Raw genomic sequence first — 17,972 nt, forward strand, 5'->3', positions numbered from 1 at the left:
ATACCCCAGACTTACAGATGAGACTGTAATCTGCTTAGTGAAAGATCACAGAACTGGAAATTGGAAGAGCTGGGGCTCATCCTGAAGGGTGCTTGACCCCCTGGTATCTTGACATAGAAGGTCATGAATCCCTAAGTCATCATTTTAATCTTTTGGATATCAACCTATGTTTTTATCAAATTGAGAATATCTGTGTTAATATAATATACTCTTCTGAGGCTGTATAACTAAACTGTCAAGAGTACAAACACTAGAGCTAGGCTACTAGGATTCAAATCCTGATTCTACCATTTATGAGCAATATAATATTAGGCACTTAACCTTTCTGTGCCTCAGTTTCTGCATCTATAAAATGGGAGAAAGAAATAACAGTTGTGAGAATTGAGGAGTACCAACTATAAGGTGCTATGCAGAACCATGCCATAGTATTCTGAGATCTCTGTGCAAGGGTGACTTATTAATGATGATGAGGCTATTTTTTTTTTAATGTTTATTTTTTAAGGGAAGGGCAAACAGAGAGGTACATACAGAATCCAGAGCAGGCTCCAGGCTCTGAGCTGTCAGCACAGAGTCTGATGTGGGGCTCAAATTCACAAGCCGCAAGTTCATGACCTGAGCTGAAGTAGGACATTCAACCGACTGAGCCACCCAGGCTCCCCATTACTGTTATTCTGATTAAAACATTTTGGGGTGCTTGGGTAGCTCAGTCAGTTGAGTGTCCGACTTTGGGTCAGCTCATGATCTTATGGCTTGTGAGTTCGAGCCCCATGTTGGGCTCTCTGCTGACAGCTCAGAGCCTGGAGCCTGCTTTGAGTTCTTTGTCTCCCTCTCTCTCTGCCCCTTCCCCGTTTGTGCTCTGTCTCACTCTCCCTTAAAAATAAACATTTTAAAAAATTAAAATAAAATAAAACATTTAGGGTAGGCCACATAAGGAGTAGCTGTTGTGAGTGAAGCATCAAGGTGTAACTTAGAAAACTGAAGTGAATTTTTCAACCTGAAAAAATGCAAAGGATAATCATAACAGTATCTATTGAAAGACCATATGCTAGACATTAGTCTAAGCTCAGTTACATTAACAGTCCTATGAAGTTAGTGCTAGTATTATCGCCATTTAAGAGATGAGGAAACTGAGGCACTGAAACATTAAATTATCACCCAGTGATGCATGGATCCAGGTCCAGACACTGTGAGGCTGGAAGCTTGTCTCTAAACCACTGTGCACTACTGCCTTTGAGAGAGATACAGACTTAGAACAAAATTGAAGTCAAAGGACAGCAAGAAAGTTACATTGGGATCTGAACTTTGTAAGTTTCATTCCCTTTTGTCTAAATCTTAAACTTCAACATAGAGAGTATGAATGTGCGTGAACATGCATGTTTGCCAGAACCGTTGAGATGGAAACCAACCTGGAGACAGACCGTGTCAATGAGGGATCTCTTTGCTGAAAGCAGTGGGTGGCCACTCAGAGCTTGAAAAGGTGACCCTCACCTGTAACTGTGGTGTGGTGATTAGGTGATTAGGGACCAGAATCAATGCTGACTGACTGGCTGGAAGTTCACTGTAGCAGTGGCCATCCATGAGAGGCAGTGACAACTAGATATTCTCACTCTTGTCGATGCAAAGATCTTAATCAACAGCAAGGGAATCTATGTTTGCCAAGGAGGTTCCACAGAAAATTGCCAGTAAAGGAGTTTACCTTTCTTGCCCTCAGTATGCAAACCTTCTGCTGTATGTGTTCTTTAAAACGTTCCTCTGCAAGCAGGTATAGAGCTATTTAAGTGGCAGTTGTTGCACCGTCTGGGTCTTGAGAACAAGCATCTTCTCAGGACTTGGCCAGCTGCCCATGATAAACCTGCTAGGAAATGCCCCAAACAGATGTGCCCGGCGCGCTTTCCCAATCTATCTATGAAACTGCTTAGCAACAATACAGTCTATGTGTCCATGTGTCAAACAATCCTTCTCACCACAGATCTGATACAGCAGCCTCAATACCAGTTTAGATTTTTCAAAATTTTTCAAAATGTTCCGATTTTTCCAACTGTCTGCAATGGTTTTTACTGTTGTCTTTCATTGTGAAATATTTCTGATCCTCTGGGCAAGAAGAGAAAAATGAGAGCATTTCAGGCAGCTCAAGGTGGCATTCTACCTCTGGCTTCTTTGTGGAGATTTTGGAATTTACGGGATAGCAAGATGCCTGGGGAAACATGAATTGTTTCTGAATTAACTATCACTAACCTAAATGAGCTATGACGTGGAAATTCACACTAACAGGCAGTGCATTTTACCCTTTCAGAGTCCACACCAGCTGCAGTAGCAACATGTTAGGAACACTGTTTACTCTCTAGTAGGTAAGCTTGATCCATATAAAATTTTCACACCTACCTATTGAAAAATCAATGGTGAGTGTTCTAGATACTACCCCTGTCTCCAAATGGCCTGGCAGTACTTGCTTTTTCAGATGAAAAAGACTATCAGATACAAATCGTGGGCTCTGAAGTCTGAACAGACTTAGATTTTACCTCTGCTGTTCACTGGGAAAAGTGACTTATCCTATCTGCAGTCTTCATCCAAAAATGGAGGAGGAGGATGTCCACCTCTCTGTTGTGAGGATTGAAACCCTTAGCGCAGTGCTTGGCATGCAGGAAGGGCTCAGTAAATGTAGCTACTGTTAACAGCAGATTTTGCCTATATAAAATCTAGGCATGCCATACTCTCATTATTCAGTGCACATATCCTGAGAACCTGTGCTGTGTCAAGCTCTGGGAATGTAAAGATAAATAAGACCTCTTTCGGAGCATCTGGGTAGCTCAGCTGGTTAAACAACTGACTCTTGGTTTCAGCTTAGGTCATGATCTCATGGTTTGTGAGCTTGAGCCCCGTGTCGGACTTTGTGCTAACAGCTCGGAGCCTGCTTGGGATCCTCTGTTTCTGTCTCTGTCTCTCTCTGCACCTCCTCCATTTGCTCACTCTCTCAAAATAAATAAATAAACATTAAAGTATCAATAAATAAGGCCTCTTTCATTCACATAATGATCCACATAATATACACGACAGTAGGTCTGATATTTCACATAATGTACACCACATTAGGTCTGATGGACAGGTCACAGACTGACTGACAGAGTCGGATCCAGATCTCATTTCACCTCTATGATGTGCTCTTAAGATGTTTGAGCTAGGGGCGTCTGGGTGGCTCAGTCAGTTAACATTACAATTTTGGCTCAGGTCATGATCTCACGGTTTATGAGTTCGAGCACTGAGTTGGGCTCTCTGCTGTCAGTGCAGAGCCCGCTTCAGATCCTCTGTCCTCCTCTCTCTCTGCCCCTCCCCAACTCATGCTCTTTCTCAAAAAAAAAAAAAAAAAAATGTTTCGGCTAATTTTTATAAATCAGGAGATTTTCACATAAAAATCCTGGTTTCTCTTTTCTCTTAAAAACAGACCAGCATTCTAAGCTACCTGATAAATCAGTTATGCACTTGCAGCTTATTCTGTCCCTACTTTTTAAAAAAATATTTATTTATTTTGAGAGAGAACAAGCAGGGGAGGAGCAGAGAGAGAGAGAGAGAATCCCAAGCAGGCTCCATGCTATCAGCACAGAACCTGATGAGGGGCTCAATCCCAGGGACCTGTGAGATCATGACCTGAGCTAAAACCAAGACTCAGAGGCTTAACCGACTGAGCCACCCAGCCGCCTTTTCTGTCCCTACCTTGATACCATTTCCCCACGCCTGCCTGCTTCCCTTCTCCCCATACCTGTAAACACCTGAGTCTGTGTCCCTGGTCTGTTATTGGAGACAGGGCTGTGCCATGCAGGTGGAGTGGCCGGAGGTGAAAGCCAAGAAGTGGACAGGGGTGAGTGATGGACGGCCTTGTGGACAAAGGGAAGCCTTTGGAGTGGTTTTTAACAGGGGTTGATGATGAGATTAGCCATTTGAAAACATCCTTCTGTGATTGGCCTGTGAAGAATCCCTTAGACAAAGTCAAAACTTGAAGGCAGGGGAGAGTTAAAAAGTTGTTAGAGTAACAGAGATGAAAGCTGATGGAGAGGAGGGGCCCAAGACTGACTCTCACATGCATCGTGGCAGCTGACTGGCCGGGGGCTGGGGGCCGTTACTGAGGAAGGAAACCAAGAAGGAAGAACACATTTGTGGGGAGGCACGAATGAACTGGGCTGGGTATAAGACAGCAGACTAGAGAGACCTGCTCAGCCCAGAGGTAGTCAAATTCAAAGCATTCAAATTCAGTGATTTTTAAAACATGCCCGTCAGACACAAATTGTCTACTGCTGATTTGGGTCCTCGGACTCCCACCTTGTAGCCTGTGGATACACTAGAAAAGGACAGACAGCCTTTGCCTGAGTCCATCCCAGGCTACCTCCTCACTCCTGACCTCCAGGATTCGCTGAACTCATACCATCAAGAGTTCCACGGCCCTTCACTTGCCATCCTGTAGTACTCGTCACCGCTGGGAACTACTTTTTTAATGTTTTTATGAGTTTATTTATTTTGAGAGACAGAGAGATTGAGCAGGCAAGGGGCAGAGAGAGAAGGAGAGATTTCCAAGCAGGCTCTGCACTATTAGCGCAGACCCCCATGCTGAGCTCGAATCACAAACTGTGAGATCATGACCGGAGCCAAAACCAGGAGTCAGATGCTCAACTAACTGAGCCACCCAGGCGCCCCACAAGGAACTACTTTTTTGAAGTTGGATGCAAATCCTGGCTGGGACACTTAATTGAGTCTCTGTGCCTCAGTTTCCTTATCAATACAATGGGGATGATAATAGGCTCAGTCTCCTATAACATAGAAATTAATACACTTAGAATGATGCCTTTTTGGGTCATGTAGTGAGTATTGCAAAAGCATTTGCTGCCATTATTATCACTTGTTCCTTCTTGCGTATTGAAATTTTGATTGTGCAGGACAGGAAACTATTATTTAATGGCTGCTCATTACGTACTTGTCACTTAGTAGGCACTTTTATTTTTTTATTTTATTTTTTTATGGTAGTGTCATTTTTAATTTTTTCAGGAACCTCCATACTGTTTTCAACATAGTAGGCACTTTTAAAATATTACTTCATTTATCCTGACAAAAACAGTAGTGTTAATAATGGCCTTCTCCATGTACTGCACACTTACTCTTTCTTAGAAACTGAACAGAGTATTTCTCTCCACCCTCCCCATAATGAAAGCATTATTGTTATCTGCATTTTGCAGATGAGTGACCTGAGTATTCCAGAAGGCTTAGGGGCACTAAGTATCACAGTAAGAATTCAAAACCTTATGTGTTTGGCTCCCATGCCTGATCAGGCCACACTTCCTCTCCGAGAGAGTTGGCATTAACCTATGAAGAAGCTGAGGTTTTAAAGTCTACTTTGTCATACATAGATCATATAACCTATAGGTGGAAAAATCTGGCTATGAACCACTATCCAACTTCAAAGTCGAAGCTTTTCAGGGCACCTGGGTGGCTAAGTCGGTTGAGCGTCCGACTTTGTCTCAGGTCATGATCTCATGGTTCGTGGGTTTGAGCCCCGCGTCAGGCTCTGTGCTGACAGCGCGCTCAGAGCCTGGAGCCTGTTTCCGATTCTGTGTCTCCCTCTCTCTCTGACCTTCCCCTGCTCATGCTATCTCTCTGTCTCAAAAATAAATAAAACATTAAAAAAGAAAAAGTCAAAGCTTTTCAGATAATACTGAAGAATTAGAATCACGTGGATCTGTGACAGTTTCCAATGATTTGTGGAAAATATGAAAAACAACCATATGGAGAGTCCATTTTAAAGCTAAATCTATGCAAGTTCAAGGACTGCCCTTTAAGACTGTGCCCTCCCAAAATTTGCAGTGCTAAAACGGCTCTTCTTATGTGACATTGGTAATGATATATGGTAGTAACAGGAACAGGGGAACTTTAATAGGTTGAGCCCTCTGAAATCACTGTTACTTAGCCATTTCTTCTTTTTTAAAAAATTTTTTTAATGTTTCATTTATTTCTGAGAGAGAGAGGCAGCGTGAGCAGGGGAGGGTCAGAGAGAGAGAGGGAGATACAGAATCAGAAGCAAGCTCCAGGCTCTGAGATAGCCGTCAGCACAGAGCCCGACGTGGGGCTCGAACCCACAAACCGTGAGATCATGACCTGAGCCCAAGTCGGATGCTTAACCAACAGAGCTACCCAGGCGCCCCACTTAACCATTTTTTGACTTACAAAATGACAAATTGATATGCTCCAAACTAATATTACTTTGGTTTTCATTACTTAGCCAAAATAATAACAACAATTCTATATTCTTAATGTTCTTTTGAAAATTTTCTGCTCTGTGAAATCCCACTGTCTAGAAAAAAATCTACTTTGCTTCATGTTGTGTCCGTAGATGTAAACGCACTTTGCAAATGATTCAGTAAAAGCACCAAGGAGAGACGTTAGTAAAAGCCAACTGTGGTTTTGAACCTGGATAAGTAGGAGGTTGATATTGTCTCTAATTTTTAAAATAATAACATAAAAAAAATAGATTTGTAGAGGAAGATAATGAGCTCAGTGTAGAATTTAAACTTTTAAGGGCATAACATGCTGTGTGATTTCTGATACATGTTCAGCTTATCTATTTTTTATTTTTATTTTCCTTCAGAAACATTTAAAATTTTTTTTTTAAATTTTTCCATGTTTATTCATTTTTCAGAGAGAGAGAAAGCGAGAGACAGCACAAGTAGGGGAGGGGCAGAGATAGAGAGACACAGAATCTGAAGCAGGTTCCAGGCTCTGAGCTGTCAGCACAGAGCCTAACTCAGAGCTTGAGCCCACAAACCTCAGGATCATGACCTGAGCCAAAGTCAGACACTTTACTGACTGAGCCACCCAGGCGCCCCTAAAAAACACTTTAAGTGAAGTATAATTGATGCCAGTTTATCAGTTTTGACTACTGTGCTTTATTAAAAATGATTCCTAAGTGTTTTTAAAGTGCTGGTATCCAAGTTTGGAAAAATAGCTTAAAATGTGTTTCTGATGACTGTAGGTCTCAATTCCAGTCTGGAATTCTCAGACGTATGTATTCCTCACTTTTAAAACAACTGACCTGTGTACTTAAAATCCATTTTTATCCCCAATTTGTAGTCCATCAAGAACAGCAGGATTTTAGTTTGGATAGGGTAGCAGATGTCACTGTGCAAATCATATTTTCTGTTCCAGATCCAATATGAAAACTGCTTCTATAGCAAAAGCCTAGGAATTCCCTTGTAAGGAGCGGGAGAGAAGAATATGTCTGAGTCAGCACTGGCCTCTCTTTTGTGACAGTGTGCCAGTTGCCAATGGCAGAGTTCTAGTGCATTCAAACATGTGGCATTTTTCACAGCTCATTGTATTTTATATCTTGTATTTCTAAAAATCACTTGAGATTTGCCTACATGATAAATTTCCCTTTCCTGGTCATAAAAAAGATGATAGATTTACATCAGGTCTATTTCCTTCACAACAGTCACAGGAGGAAAGCTTTTGGCTTTTTCCTCCATTCTTTCTCCCTCTGTATCATAAATGAAGAAAATAATGTAGAGACATGATGCTAATAGGTAAAGTAACCTCATGAACTCAAAGATAACAGAGAGAGAGGTACACAATTTTAACACAAATTCCCATCTCTGACACCTGCTGGTTTGCTTTCATTCCTAACCCTTTTAACTGGCCTGTTGTGAAGACTTGTTACATGAAATTCAACTTGCCTGGAAGGAAGCTATTATCAGATTTTTCTAAACTGAGAAAATAATCTTACAATCATAATTATTAGTGCTAAGGACGCAGAGAAGGAAGATGACACCCTGGCAGAGCCTAGAACTCAGACTTTCTTAGCTGTGTCTAGTGTCCTAGTTTCTGAATTCTAGAACTTATCAGAAACATAGTGCTGTTCACACATTGTTCTTTGAGTCTGTAAACTTTTCACTTCTCTGGGGAAGTCTTATTTGTCACAATAATTTTAAGGTCCTATCATCTAAAACCCATACTGATTCTCTTATATTTCAGAGGGAGCAGAAATTAAGCAAGTTTGTATTAAAGGCCTTTGATGTCTATCAGCAATAGACAATTTGTGTTTGTTGTGTGTCGGACAAGCGTGTTTTAAAAGTCACTGAATTTTAATACTTTTGGATGAGACTACCTTTCACCTGAGCAGTTCTTTCTGGTACTCAGTTCACTTCCTTCAGCTCCATTTAGCTACCCTCTGGCTTCACCCCTGTGAGTTTGTTATCCTGATAGATCTTTTCTGGGCTCCACTTCATTTTAATCAGTAGTGCCTTGAATGCAAGTGAAAAAACCTCAGCTTGACCTATAGACAAAGGGAAACTTACTGATAGGTGACAGACCTTTTTACATAACTAGAGGAAAGGCAGGGTTGACAGCTTCAGAGACAGTTGGAACCTGAGACCTGCCAGAGAAACCTATGTATCTCTTTGACTCTCTTCCACTGCAGACTTGTTTCCTCAGTAGAAGGAAGCAAGTGGAAGTTTGGGAGCATGGCCACCCATAGCTCCTAAGCCTCTCTGCCAGAAAGGGACTGACTCTCTTCCCTTGGATCCATGTTGGAAAATCTATAGGATGTTCTTGTATGGTCCAGATGTCTACCCATGCATGGACCAATTACTTTGGCCAGACAGACAGGGCATGTTGATTACCAGCTTTGGGACAGAAGTCAGCCAGCGTGGGTGACTGTAAGCTGAACATCCCATTATTATCTATTATATAGAATATTCCCAGTGTTGCTTTTTATGTTCACCACTTGGAGGCTCCTTCTCTTGATCAGAGTAACTTGCTTGGGCCACAAAGCATTTTCTTTCAGGAGCTTCTAGTACTGCACTGAGGATTATAATATCATGTACACAGAATGTGTTCTATCAGTTTGTTTCATGAAATGAGATGGTCTTTCCCTGCGCCTTCCTTGCCCTTCTTATTTAAGGGTCTCCTGTGCAAAATCAAAACCTTAGAATATCCCAGAGCCTCAGCTTTGAAGGCACTAAAAACTCCCTTGTTGCAACAGTTGGGAGATTATCAAGTTTGAAATTTGCAAAACACAGAAAAAAGTGACCAGAAGTCACTGCAGTGGCTAGCACCATGAATTGTGATGGGTTTTTTTGCTTTTGTTTTTTGCCTGAGCACAATGTGTCTGGATGGTTTTGGTTCAGCATATACTTTAGCCTCTCCTGCCCCAGCTAACTCTGAAATGAGGGTGATAATAGTACTTATCCCATGGGTCTGTTATGTACATCGGCGTCTGACATGTAAACTATATCTAGCTCAGTAATTGGCATAGTCAGTGCTCAGCAAGCTCCAGCTGTCACTATTATTATCTTCACCATGCACTGGCCCCATCTGGTGGCCCAGAGGTTTAAGGGTAATCAGTGTAAGAAATGGGACAGGGTGTCGGACCAGATGCTTTTCAGAGCTCTAATTTCCTTGTCTCATCCTTCTACATTTTCAGATAAGAGAAAGGGAAGGAAACCCACTTCTCAGACACCTGCTATCTGCCACACATCTTCATACAGATATCACTTAGTTGTCATTCAGTTTCCACAACTTCTTCTCTAATATCTGTCTCACCGATCTGTAAATGTCATAAGTGCAAGACTCCTTTGGCCTTTTTCAGGGCTGGCATAGAGTAGACCCTCTGTAAGCATGTGTTGAATTCAACTTTGCTGGCAACGCCTTATTGAGGTCGCTGTTAGTGTATTTTCACCGCTGCTCGAAATGAAGGTTTCCAAGCATTACTGCTGCTAAGTAGTGGAACCAGTCTGAACCCAGATTTTTGTGGCTGCCGCTCCAGTGCCCTTTTTTATTTACAACTGCACATGTGGATGAATTCAGCCAATTAGTAGCACCTCTCTGTGATATGCAAATTGGGTTTTTAAGTCTAGCTGGGGAAGTCAGCTTCTTTGTCCCACTGCTAGTTAATCTGGGCTTAAACAAAGGTAGAATTGCAGACTTGCAGTATCATTTTCAAACAGAGGCCCTTCCGAAGTCCATTTGATCCACACTGGAAGGAATAATACCAGTGGTTTCCATTTATAAAGCAATTTAGAAGTTTTATTCTAAAAATTCCTGTGAGCACCATTTATTGACCTTTACATGTCTTTCTTCTCTCTTTTCAACTGTGATCCTTTAAAGTGGAAGCCACAGGATCACCTTCACCGTGCATCCTGTCTTTCATGGCTGGCTCTGAAATCCACCCAGGTGCATTTCAGATTTGAGTTCCCAAACTTTGATTCATTCAGCACGGGCCCTTTTTTAAGCTCACAGTCTATTCTGCCATACGTTGAATAAACAAGTAAGACAAAAAGTCGATCATGCTAGTATATGAGAGATAGACACATAAAAAGATACAACTCAATATTGCAAAAATCGTGATAAAATAAATTGGTCATGCTGTGGAAGGGCCACTGCCCCTGGGCTCAGGGAATTGTGACATGAAGTAACTTTTGAATTCATGTCATATAATCTGTTTAGGAGCAGAGTTTGGCAGGAGAGAAATTCTAAAGTCTTTCTCCTGTATGGGAGACATTTAGAGAGAATCTATATCTAAATGAGAAAGAATTGTGGTCCTACAAAATAAGTGGACAGATAAGGGTAGTCACAATCATCCAGCAGACCTAGGCTGCAGTCTCAGCATATTATGTAGTGGGGTTAGATTTCTCAGGTTGTAAGCCAATAGGGAATTGATGGGACAGGATGAGATTGTAACCTAATCTAGTAATAATGAATAGCTGGGCATGACCTGATCCTTATCTCTTGTATTGTTACAAACTGATGGGGGAGCCTGTTGAACAAGGGTATGTCAGTATATTCAAAAAAGAAACTGAGGTGGGAGTGGGGGGTAGGAGGTATCAGATAGTACCCCAGCATTCCCCAAAGGAGAAAATGTCCTGTCCATGTAATTATTTTCACCAGCCTTATAGTAAAGTTAGGAATATGGATTTATCAGAGCTTGATTCCATTTACTATCATCATTCGCATCTTTATTACATGTCTGGTTTTTTGCCACCTACCCTGCTAAGTGCTTTTCATGTATTGTTTCACTTAATCCTTTCAACATCCCTATAGTAAACCTTTATTTCTTCCCATTTTGTAAATGAGGAGACTGAGGCTTGGAGATGTCAGAACATCTCAGGGTTGGAAAACTCTTAAATCAAGGAACTCGGGTCACAAAAAACTCCTACTACTTGTCTATATGCCTTTCTTATCATCTCCAGATAGCTCTCCTGCCTGCAGTCTGTATGTTACACATGCCACCTGTATGTTATACATGCCACCTCAGACATTTACCCGGGACTTAGAGTTAGCCAATCTTTGCTCCTATCCAAAACAATCTCACTCCATGTTCCCTGCCTTCTCCAAGTCCAAATGCAGGAGTTTAGGCCTGAGACGAAACAATTTTATGATAATTTCCCCTATAAATTTGCCTGTAAAGAAGGATGAGATGTGATGGGAAGCAGACATAAGCATCCTGGTCAATTTGTTGGTGTCAATAAGTTGCCCTTTAAGTGTGCAGTGGTTTCCTCTGTGTTTTGGTAGTTTGTTCCTCTCCTAAGTCTGGACTCTGTACTTTTCAGTAACTTTGTAAACCCGAGTGTCTTTAGTGAATATAGTTTTGCCTCTAATTGAATATCTTGAGAAGAAAGATGTTCTAATATCAGAGCTTGAGCCATGAAAGAACAAAATATTCAGTATAAATAAAGATATAGAAATTACTAGTATGGCAAAAGAAGAAAAATCTCGGCTGACATGACCATCAGGGAATATCTGATAGGTTTAAAGCCTGATAGATCTGAAAGTTCCCAAAAGAAGCATTTGAAGTGACAAGACTGTGTTCATTTCTGAGAGTTAGTTGAGCTGGATGAAGAGAAATTTCACGACTGGTGCTTTGTGGTCATTTTTGTAGTAGAGCCAAAACTCCATGGTGTTTGCTAAAGTTGGAGAGTGCAAATGAACCCTAAAATACTGTTAACTGGTTGTATCTCTTACATTTTAGGATGACATCTCCCAGATCGTTGATCAAGGTGTGGTGGCAGGTCAACAGAAGCCCCTGGAATGCCCAACTGACAATGTATGTAACTTCCACTTTAGGTTTTGCTCTACTGGGATGGTGTGCATTGTAAGTAGGTTCCAGAAGAAAAGGAGGTGATTGCAATGAAATCAGATCCTTTGTGACTTGCCAGGAGGTTATGGTATGTCTTGCAACTTGCAGTCAACCCACAGCCATATAACCGATTCTGTGTAAGGTATATGGAAATATTCTCTGTGCGTCTTCCTGGGTCGATACCTTGAACAGGTGTTTAAAAGCAGGCCATCCCTGCAAACACACCCGCACTTAAATTCTTAGAGTGCCATGTCTTAATGTCATAAATAAAAATTTTAAGTGGGAGAATGTGTAGTTCTGTACAAACATAAATACAATAACATTCATGTTCCTTGCATTTTAAGTTTCGCTGCTCTTAAAAATATAAATTTTTGTCAAATGTTTGTACTTTTGTTGCTATTGAGTGTTTTTTTTTAAATCTTGAGTCTCATTTCTACATTCTAGTTTATACTTTCAGGCTGCTAAAATTTACATTATTACTGTACTATTTTTATGTTTAAGGAACTAGAACTTACAAGAAATGCATGATATTTCAAACATTGCCAAAGGACACACCTTTGAAAAGTCTCCAAAATTATATGCTAAAATCCTAAATAAAAATGAGTAGGTGTAGGGGTGCCTGGCTGTCTCTGGTAGACATGAGACTCTTGATCTCAGGGTTTTGAGTTTGAGCCCCATGTTGGATGTACAGATTTCTTAAAAATATAAAATCTTTTTTAAAAAAATGACTAGGTACAGGAAGAACCTTAAAAATAACCAGATTCAGTTCAACCGAAATCATATAAGCAATTTTTAATTTAAGAACACATTTTTTACTTTATGTAATGTATTTGTAAATACTATTAATGTGTTAATACGTTATATGCTGCCACATATCACAAGGTACATATCAGCCATCTCTAAAATGTTATTTTAGCATAACATTTTATTCCTCATCTGCCCTTTCTTTTCCCTGCTGAAAACTGAGCGCTTAAATATCTAAAGCATTTTCCTTTGGGAAAGTGTCTATAACCCTTTTCTGTGGCTACAGAAGAGAAAGAGCCCAGAGGTCAGTGAGCAACATATGCAGTGAGGCTGTGTCAGCTCATTATGAAGAACTTCCCAACCACTCGAGCTGTTCCAAACCACCCCTGACAGTTTTCAGTCAGGAGCTGGCTGGTCATTTATTATCAATGGGTATCAAAACATTAATAGCTGTTATCAGTTGAACTCTTAAACTGTTCCTGGCACAGTGATAGGTTTATTTATATACCTCTCTCTTTGATCTTTACAGCAAGCTTACAAGGTTTAGAGATAATGCCACCAATTTACAGATGAGCAAGTTTAGGTACAAGGAGGTTAAGTGCCTTGCCTGTGGCCACGCAGTTAATCCATAGTAGCAAACTCAACAATTCATTTCTTGTTTTCAATGGCGATTTTTGTTTTCCCCTCATAAAAGACCTGATGAACTGTAGATTCTTTTCCCCAGAAAAACACTGATAAACATAACTGTGACACAACACAGGATTTTTATAATTCCCCAGATAGTTTCTGTGGCTCTCTCAGAAACCCATTAACCCTGGGTTAAGAATCCATGGGTTAACTTTAAGCAATAATTCTTAAAACACAAAACATGCCAATTTACTTGGTTTAGGATGGGGGTCCCAGCACCCATAAATTTTAAAAGCTCCCTAGCAATTTCTGTTATAAATACAGGGTATGAGAACCACTGGCTTAGTTAGGTTAGATGGCCTATAACATCCATTCCAGCTCTCATGTTTGAATAGAAGACATTCAAGAGCAAATCCAATCTCTCTTATCGTTCATTCTTATTAGTTTGGTTTTGTGCCAATGGATGAGTCATGGGGAGCACACATTCCATCCATCACCACACTTACCAGCAAGAAGTCTGCTTCTAAAAATATATGTTGGACTTTTCACTTGGTTCCTGTGGACTGTTTCCTTGTTTTTTAGCTGAGTTCAGTGCTATCAATACCTGTTGGAAACCTATTATGCACAATGAAATGGGATGCTACCTGGAGCTGAGATGTAATGATGCAGACATTCCCTGCTATTATAAAAGTGATAATGTAGTGATTGCGGTCTCTTGTACTTTCCTGTTTTAAAAATCCCATGATTTTTTTCATAAAAATATTCTTTAGCTTACATTTAGCTTTGTTACTGATATTCTTTTTAAAGATGATCCTAAACAAAAGTGGAACTTAAGTACTGTATGAGTTAAGATTAGGCTCAATCTCTACAGGAAGGTTCTCTTGTATATAAAGTATGGGTATGATCATCTGAGAATGATTATCATTCTTATTTGATTACCCTCCTTAAAAATGCATCCAGTTTTTGGTCTGAGGTGGCTTCTCCACTTATTATCACCCTATCTGCATGCCAGTTAGGGAGAAGAGGAAGGAAGGATTCTAATCCTTAAGAGAGTGACCTGAGAATTGTACAGTTTGTGCCTGTTTACATCCTACTGAGTAAGAGTTAGTCTGCAGATGTAACTGACTGCAAGGAGGCTGGAAAATGTGGTCCCTGGAGTAATTAGTATGTAGGTGGTTCCATTGTTCAGTTTTCTGATAATAAACCTTTATTTGACATATTTCCACTACCTCGTTTTTTAAATCACTGAAAATATGTCTTTGAATAAGTCTTTTTAAGAAAGTATATGGTCATTATTAAATGTTGGTGATAGAAAAACTGCAGAAAAGAAAATGAACATTCATAGACTCATTGCTTAGCAGCTGTTTGATAAACATTTTAAACTTGTAGCATTCTGAGATGCTTGGTGGCTCAGATGGTAGAGCATGCAACTCTTTTTTTTTTTTTTAAGTTTATTTATTTTGAGAGAGACAGAGAGGAGGGGGAGGGAGAGAGAGAATTCCAGGCAGGCTCTGTACTCTCAGTGTGGAGCACGGCAAGGCTTGATGTGGGGCTTGATCCCAGGAACTGAGATCACGACCAGAGCTAAAATCAAGAGTTGGGTGCTCACCCGACTAAGCCACCCGGGCATTTCAAGCATGCAACCTTTGATCTCAGAGTTGTAAGTTTGAGCCCCATGATGGGGATAGAGATTACTTAAAAATAAAATCTTTTAAAAATAAAAATACAATACTTTGTAGCATCATTTAGCTACTGACTTTTAATCCAACCTCTTCTTTTGATTAGTTGTGTGATTTCAGATATGTCATTTGACGATGATTTCTGTTCTGGAAAAGAGAATAATATTGTCTAACTCTCCAGGTTGTTCTTATGAATGAATGAATTCATAGATGTGAAAGTGTTTTTGAAAACTGGGAAACACAATGCAGATACACAATGGGTGGTATTGTTTTAGTTTTTATATACTGCACAGTGTCTTGTAATGAGGCAAAGTCTTCCAGTGACAGAATCTTGAGGTGTCATTGTTCTGGAGCAGTTACCTTGATCCTATTTCTAGACTCCAGGGACAGCCTGGTGCTTCACTGCCCCCACCAGAATCTTCCAACTGGGGATGGGTTCCCTGGCTAACTACAGATCCAGAAGGCAGGTCAGGTCACTACCTATATTTCTTAACTGCCTGTGAAGCAAGCATGGAATCCTTTTGGTTTTTCTTGGTTTTCTAATACTAATAACTCATTGAAGGTTTTATCAGCCCAAATCTAGAATTACAAGTTAATTTTCCAAAGCTCACACAGCAAAGTTCTCTGCACCTTGATTGTATTATAAATTCATTTTCAACTGTGACTTCCCATGTCTTCAATTTTGCTCTTCTGTATCCATTCATTGACTCGTTCATTGACTCATTCATTCATTCATCAGACATTTATTGAGGCTTTACTATGTTCCAGGCACTGGGAGTCAATGGGGCTAAGGTACAGGTCTTTGAGGTGAATTCAAATGTAATTTGTGTACCTGGCACTTAGTAAGCTTTTAGTGGATGCTCATTTCCTCTTCCTGACCTTCATGTTGCTCGATTAACCTGCCTAATGCATTTGGCTATTGTGGATGTGTCCAGAAGAGATGGACAGGGTTGTATGCTCAGAACATCTGCACCATAGATTGCTTTTCACCAAGCACAACATAGGTATGTACACTTCGCATTGACTGCATCAGAATAAGTAGAAATTGTAAAAATTTTTGTTCTGCTTACTAGCCCCAGCATCATATACAGACCGCAGTGATAGGTATTATCAGCTTTTATCCTTCTTCCCTTCCTTGATCCATCCTTCACTGAAGCATTTTAGATGTTACATTAAAATAGGGGGCATGGGGGAGGGGACAGAAATCGTCTGAACTTCCTCCTGCCACCTCTCTCACTTTGAATTCTCAGAAGACATTTTTGGAGTGCTCCCATTGTTTTGGTAATAACACACCAGTTTTGTTTGTTTTTACAAATAGTTTATTGTCAAATTGGTTTCCATATAACACCCAGTGCTCATCCCCACAAGTGCCCTCCTCCATGCCCATCCCCCCTTCCCCCCCACACCCATCAGTCCTCAGTTTGTTCTCAGCATTCAAGAGTCTCTCATGGTTTGCCTCTCTCCCTCTCCCCCACCATTTCCCCCCTTCTTCTCCCCCTTGTTCCTCAGTTAAGTTCCTCCTAATCCTCCTATACGTGCAAACATATGATATTTGTCCTTCTCTGCCTGACTTATTTCGCTAAGCATAACACCCTCAAGGTCCATCCAATAACACACCAGTTTTAAAGTCTTGTTCTTTTGTTATTTCTCCCCTTTGACGTTCATCTAATTTTCCTTTCTTCTGTAGGCTGTCAGCCAGATGAAACAGCAAAAATATTCAACAAAAGTTTCCTTCAGTTCACAAGAGATACCTTTAGCACCAGCTCCATCATACCATTCAACAGATGTGGACTTCCCAGGCTATGGTATGATTTTGTCTCTGAGCAAAATTGAATTGAATTGAATTGGCTCATCAGACATGAGAGAAAGGGATTGTGATGTCTTGAAACGAGCACTGGACCAGGAGTCCGGAAGCCTGGTTTTGCACCCCTCCTACACTTCCTTAGCTTTGGGACTTGGGCAGGTCACCATTTTCCTCAGCTCTGTTATTGGGATTGCCTAGTGCTTATTGAATATAAAAGTACTGGAACAAAAAAGGCCCTCAGTAAATACTGTTTGAATATGAGGCTTCCAAAAAAATTAGTCTGTAGTCTCTCCAAAAGATTGTGTTTAGTTCATGAGTAATACCTCTTAAAAATCATAATCAAATTGTTAGCCTTGAATATGTTGATATAAGTTATTTGAAGATTGTTGATTTTCAGTCTTTAAAGACTTGAGTACTCACTTTCTCTCTTTGAATTCCTAGCATGAATTATGCTGACTGGCAGTTGAAAAGAGATTTTCAAAATGAATAATAAGTACTTCCACTTTGTTTTTATATGATATGAGTCAGTATTTTTAAAAAGCCTATTTAAAACATTATGCTCACCAGTGGCAAAGCACAACCCTGCCTGAATTTAGCAGGCCTGACACCTTTATGGTATTTGTCTTTCACATGCTTTTTATAAACATTAACACAATAAAAAATTTAGCAAGCAAGTAGTTTTCTGAAGTACTGGATTTTTACTAAAATTCTTGATGAATGTGGTCCGCAAACTATGACCTGTGGGTCAAATTTGGTCCACCGTCTGTTTTTGTATAGTCTCCAAAGATGGTTTTCAGATTTTTAAAAGGTTGGAAAAATCAAAAGGCTGTTTCATGAAAATCACCTGGAAGCTGGACTTCAGTGTCCATAAATAAAATTTTTCTGGAATACTGTGCTCATTTGTTTATCTGTTGTCTAAGGCTGCTTTCACACATTAAGGATAGAATTGAGTAGTTGCTACAGAGAATGCATGGCCTGTAAAGCTCAAAATACTAACTACCTGGCCTTT

The 17,972-nt window shown here is 40.3% G+C and overlaps 1 protein-coding gene across 4 annotated transcripts in view; it reads left to right on the forward strand.

Annotated features, from left to right (window-relative positions):
• The window catches only part of PATJ (PATJ crumbs cell polarity complex component), a 391,357-nt gene that overhangs the window by 246,109 nt on the left and 127,276 nt on the right, over positions 1 to 17,972 (forward strand). For all 4 annotated transcript variants that reach the window (XM_077768086.1, XM_077768084.1, XM_077768085.1 and 1 more), the window contains 2 exons: positions 12,002 to 12,076; positions 16,847 to 16,964. In XM_077768086.1, coding sequence (XP_077624212.1) covers positions 12,002 to 12,076; positions 16,847 to 16,964 — 193 coding nt within the window. The remainder of the gene's footprint in view (positions 1 to 12,001; positions 12,077 to 16,846; positions 16,965 to 17,972) is intronic.

This window comes from Crocuta crocuta, unplaced genomic scaffold (assembly GCF_008692635.1).
Source record: "Crocuta crocuta isolate KB4526 unplaced genomic scaffold, BGI_CrCroc_1.0 scaffold85, whole genome shotgun sequence".
Classification (NCBI taxonomy): Eukaryota; Metazoa; Chordata; class Mammalia; order Carnivora; family Hyaenidae; genus Crocuta; species Crocuta crocuta.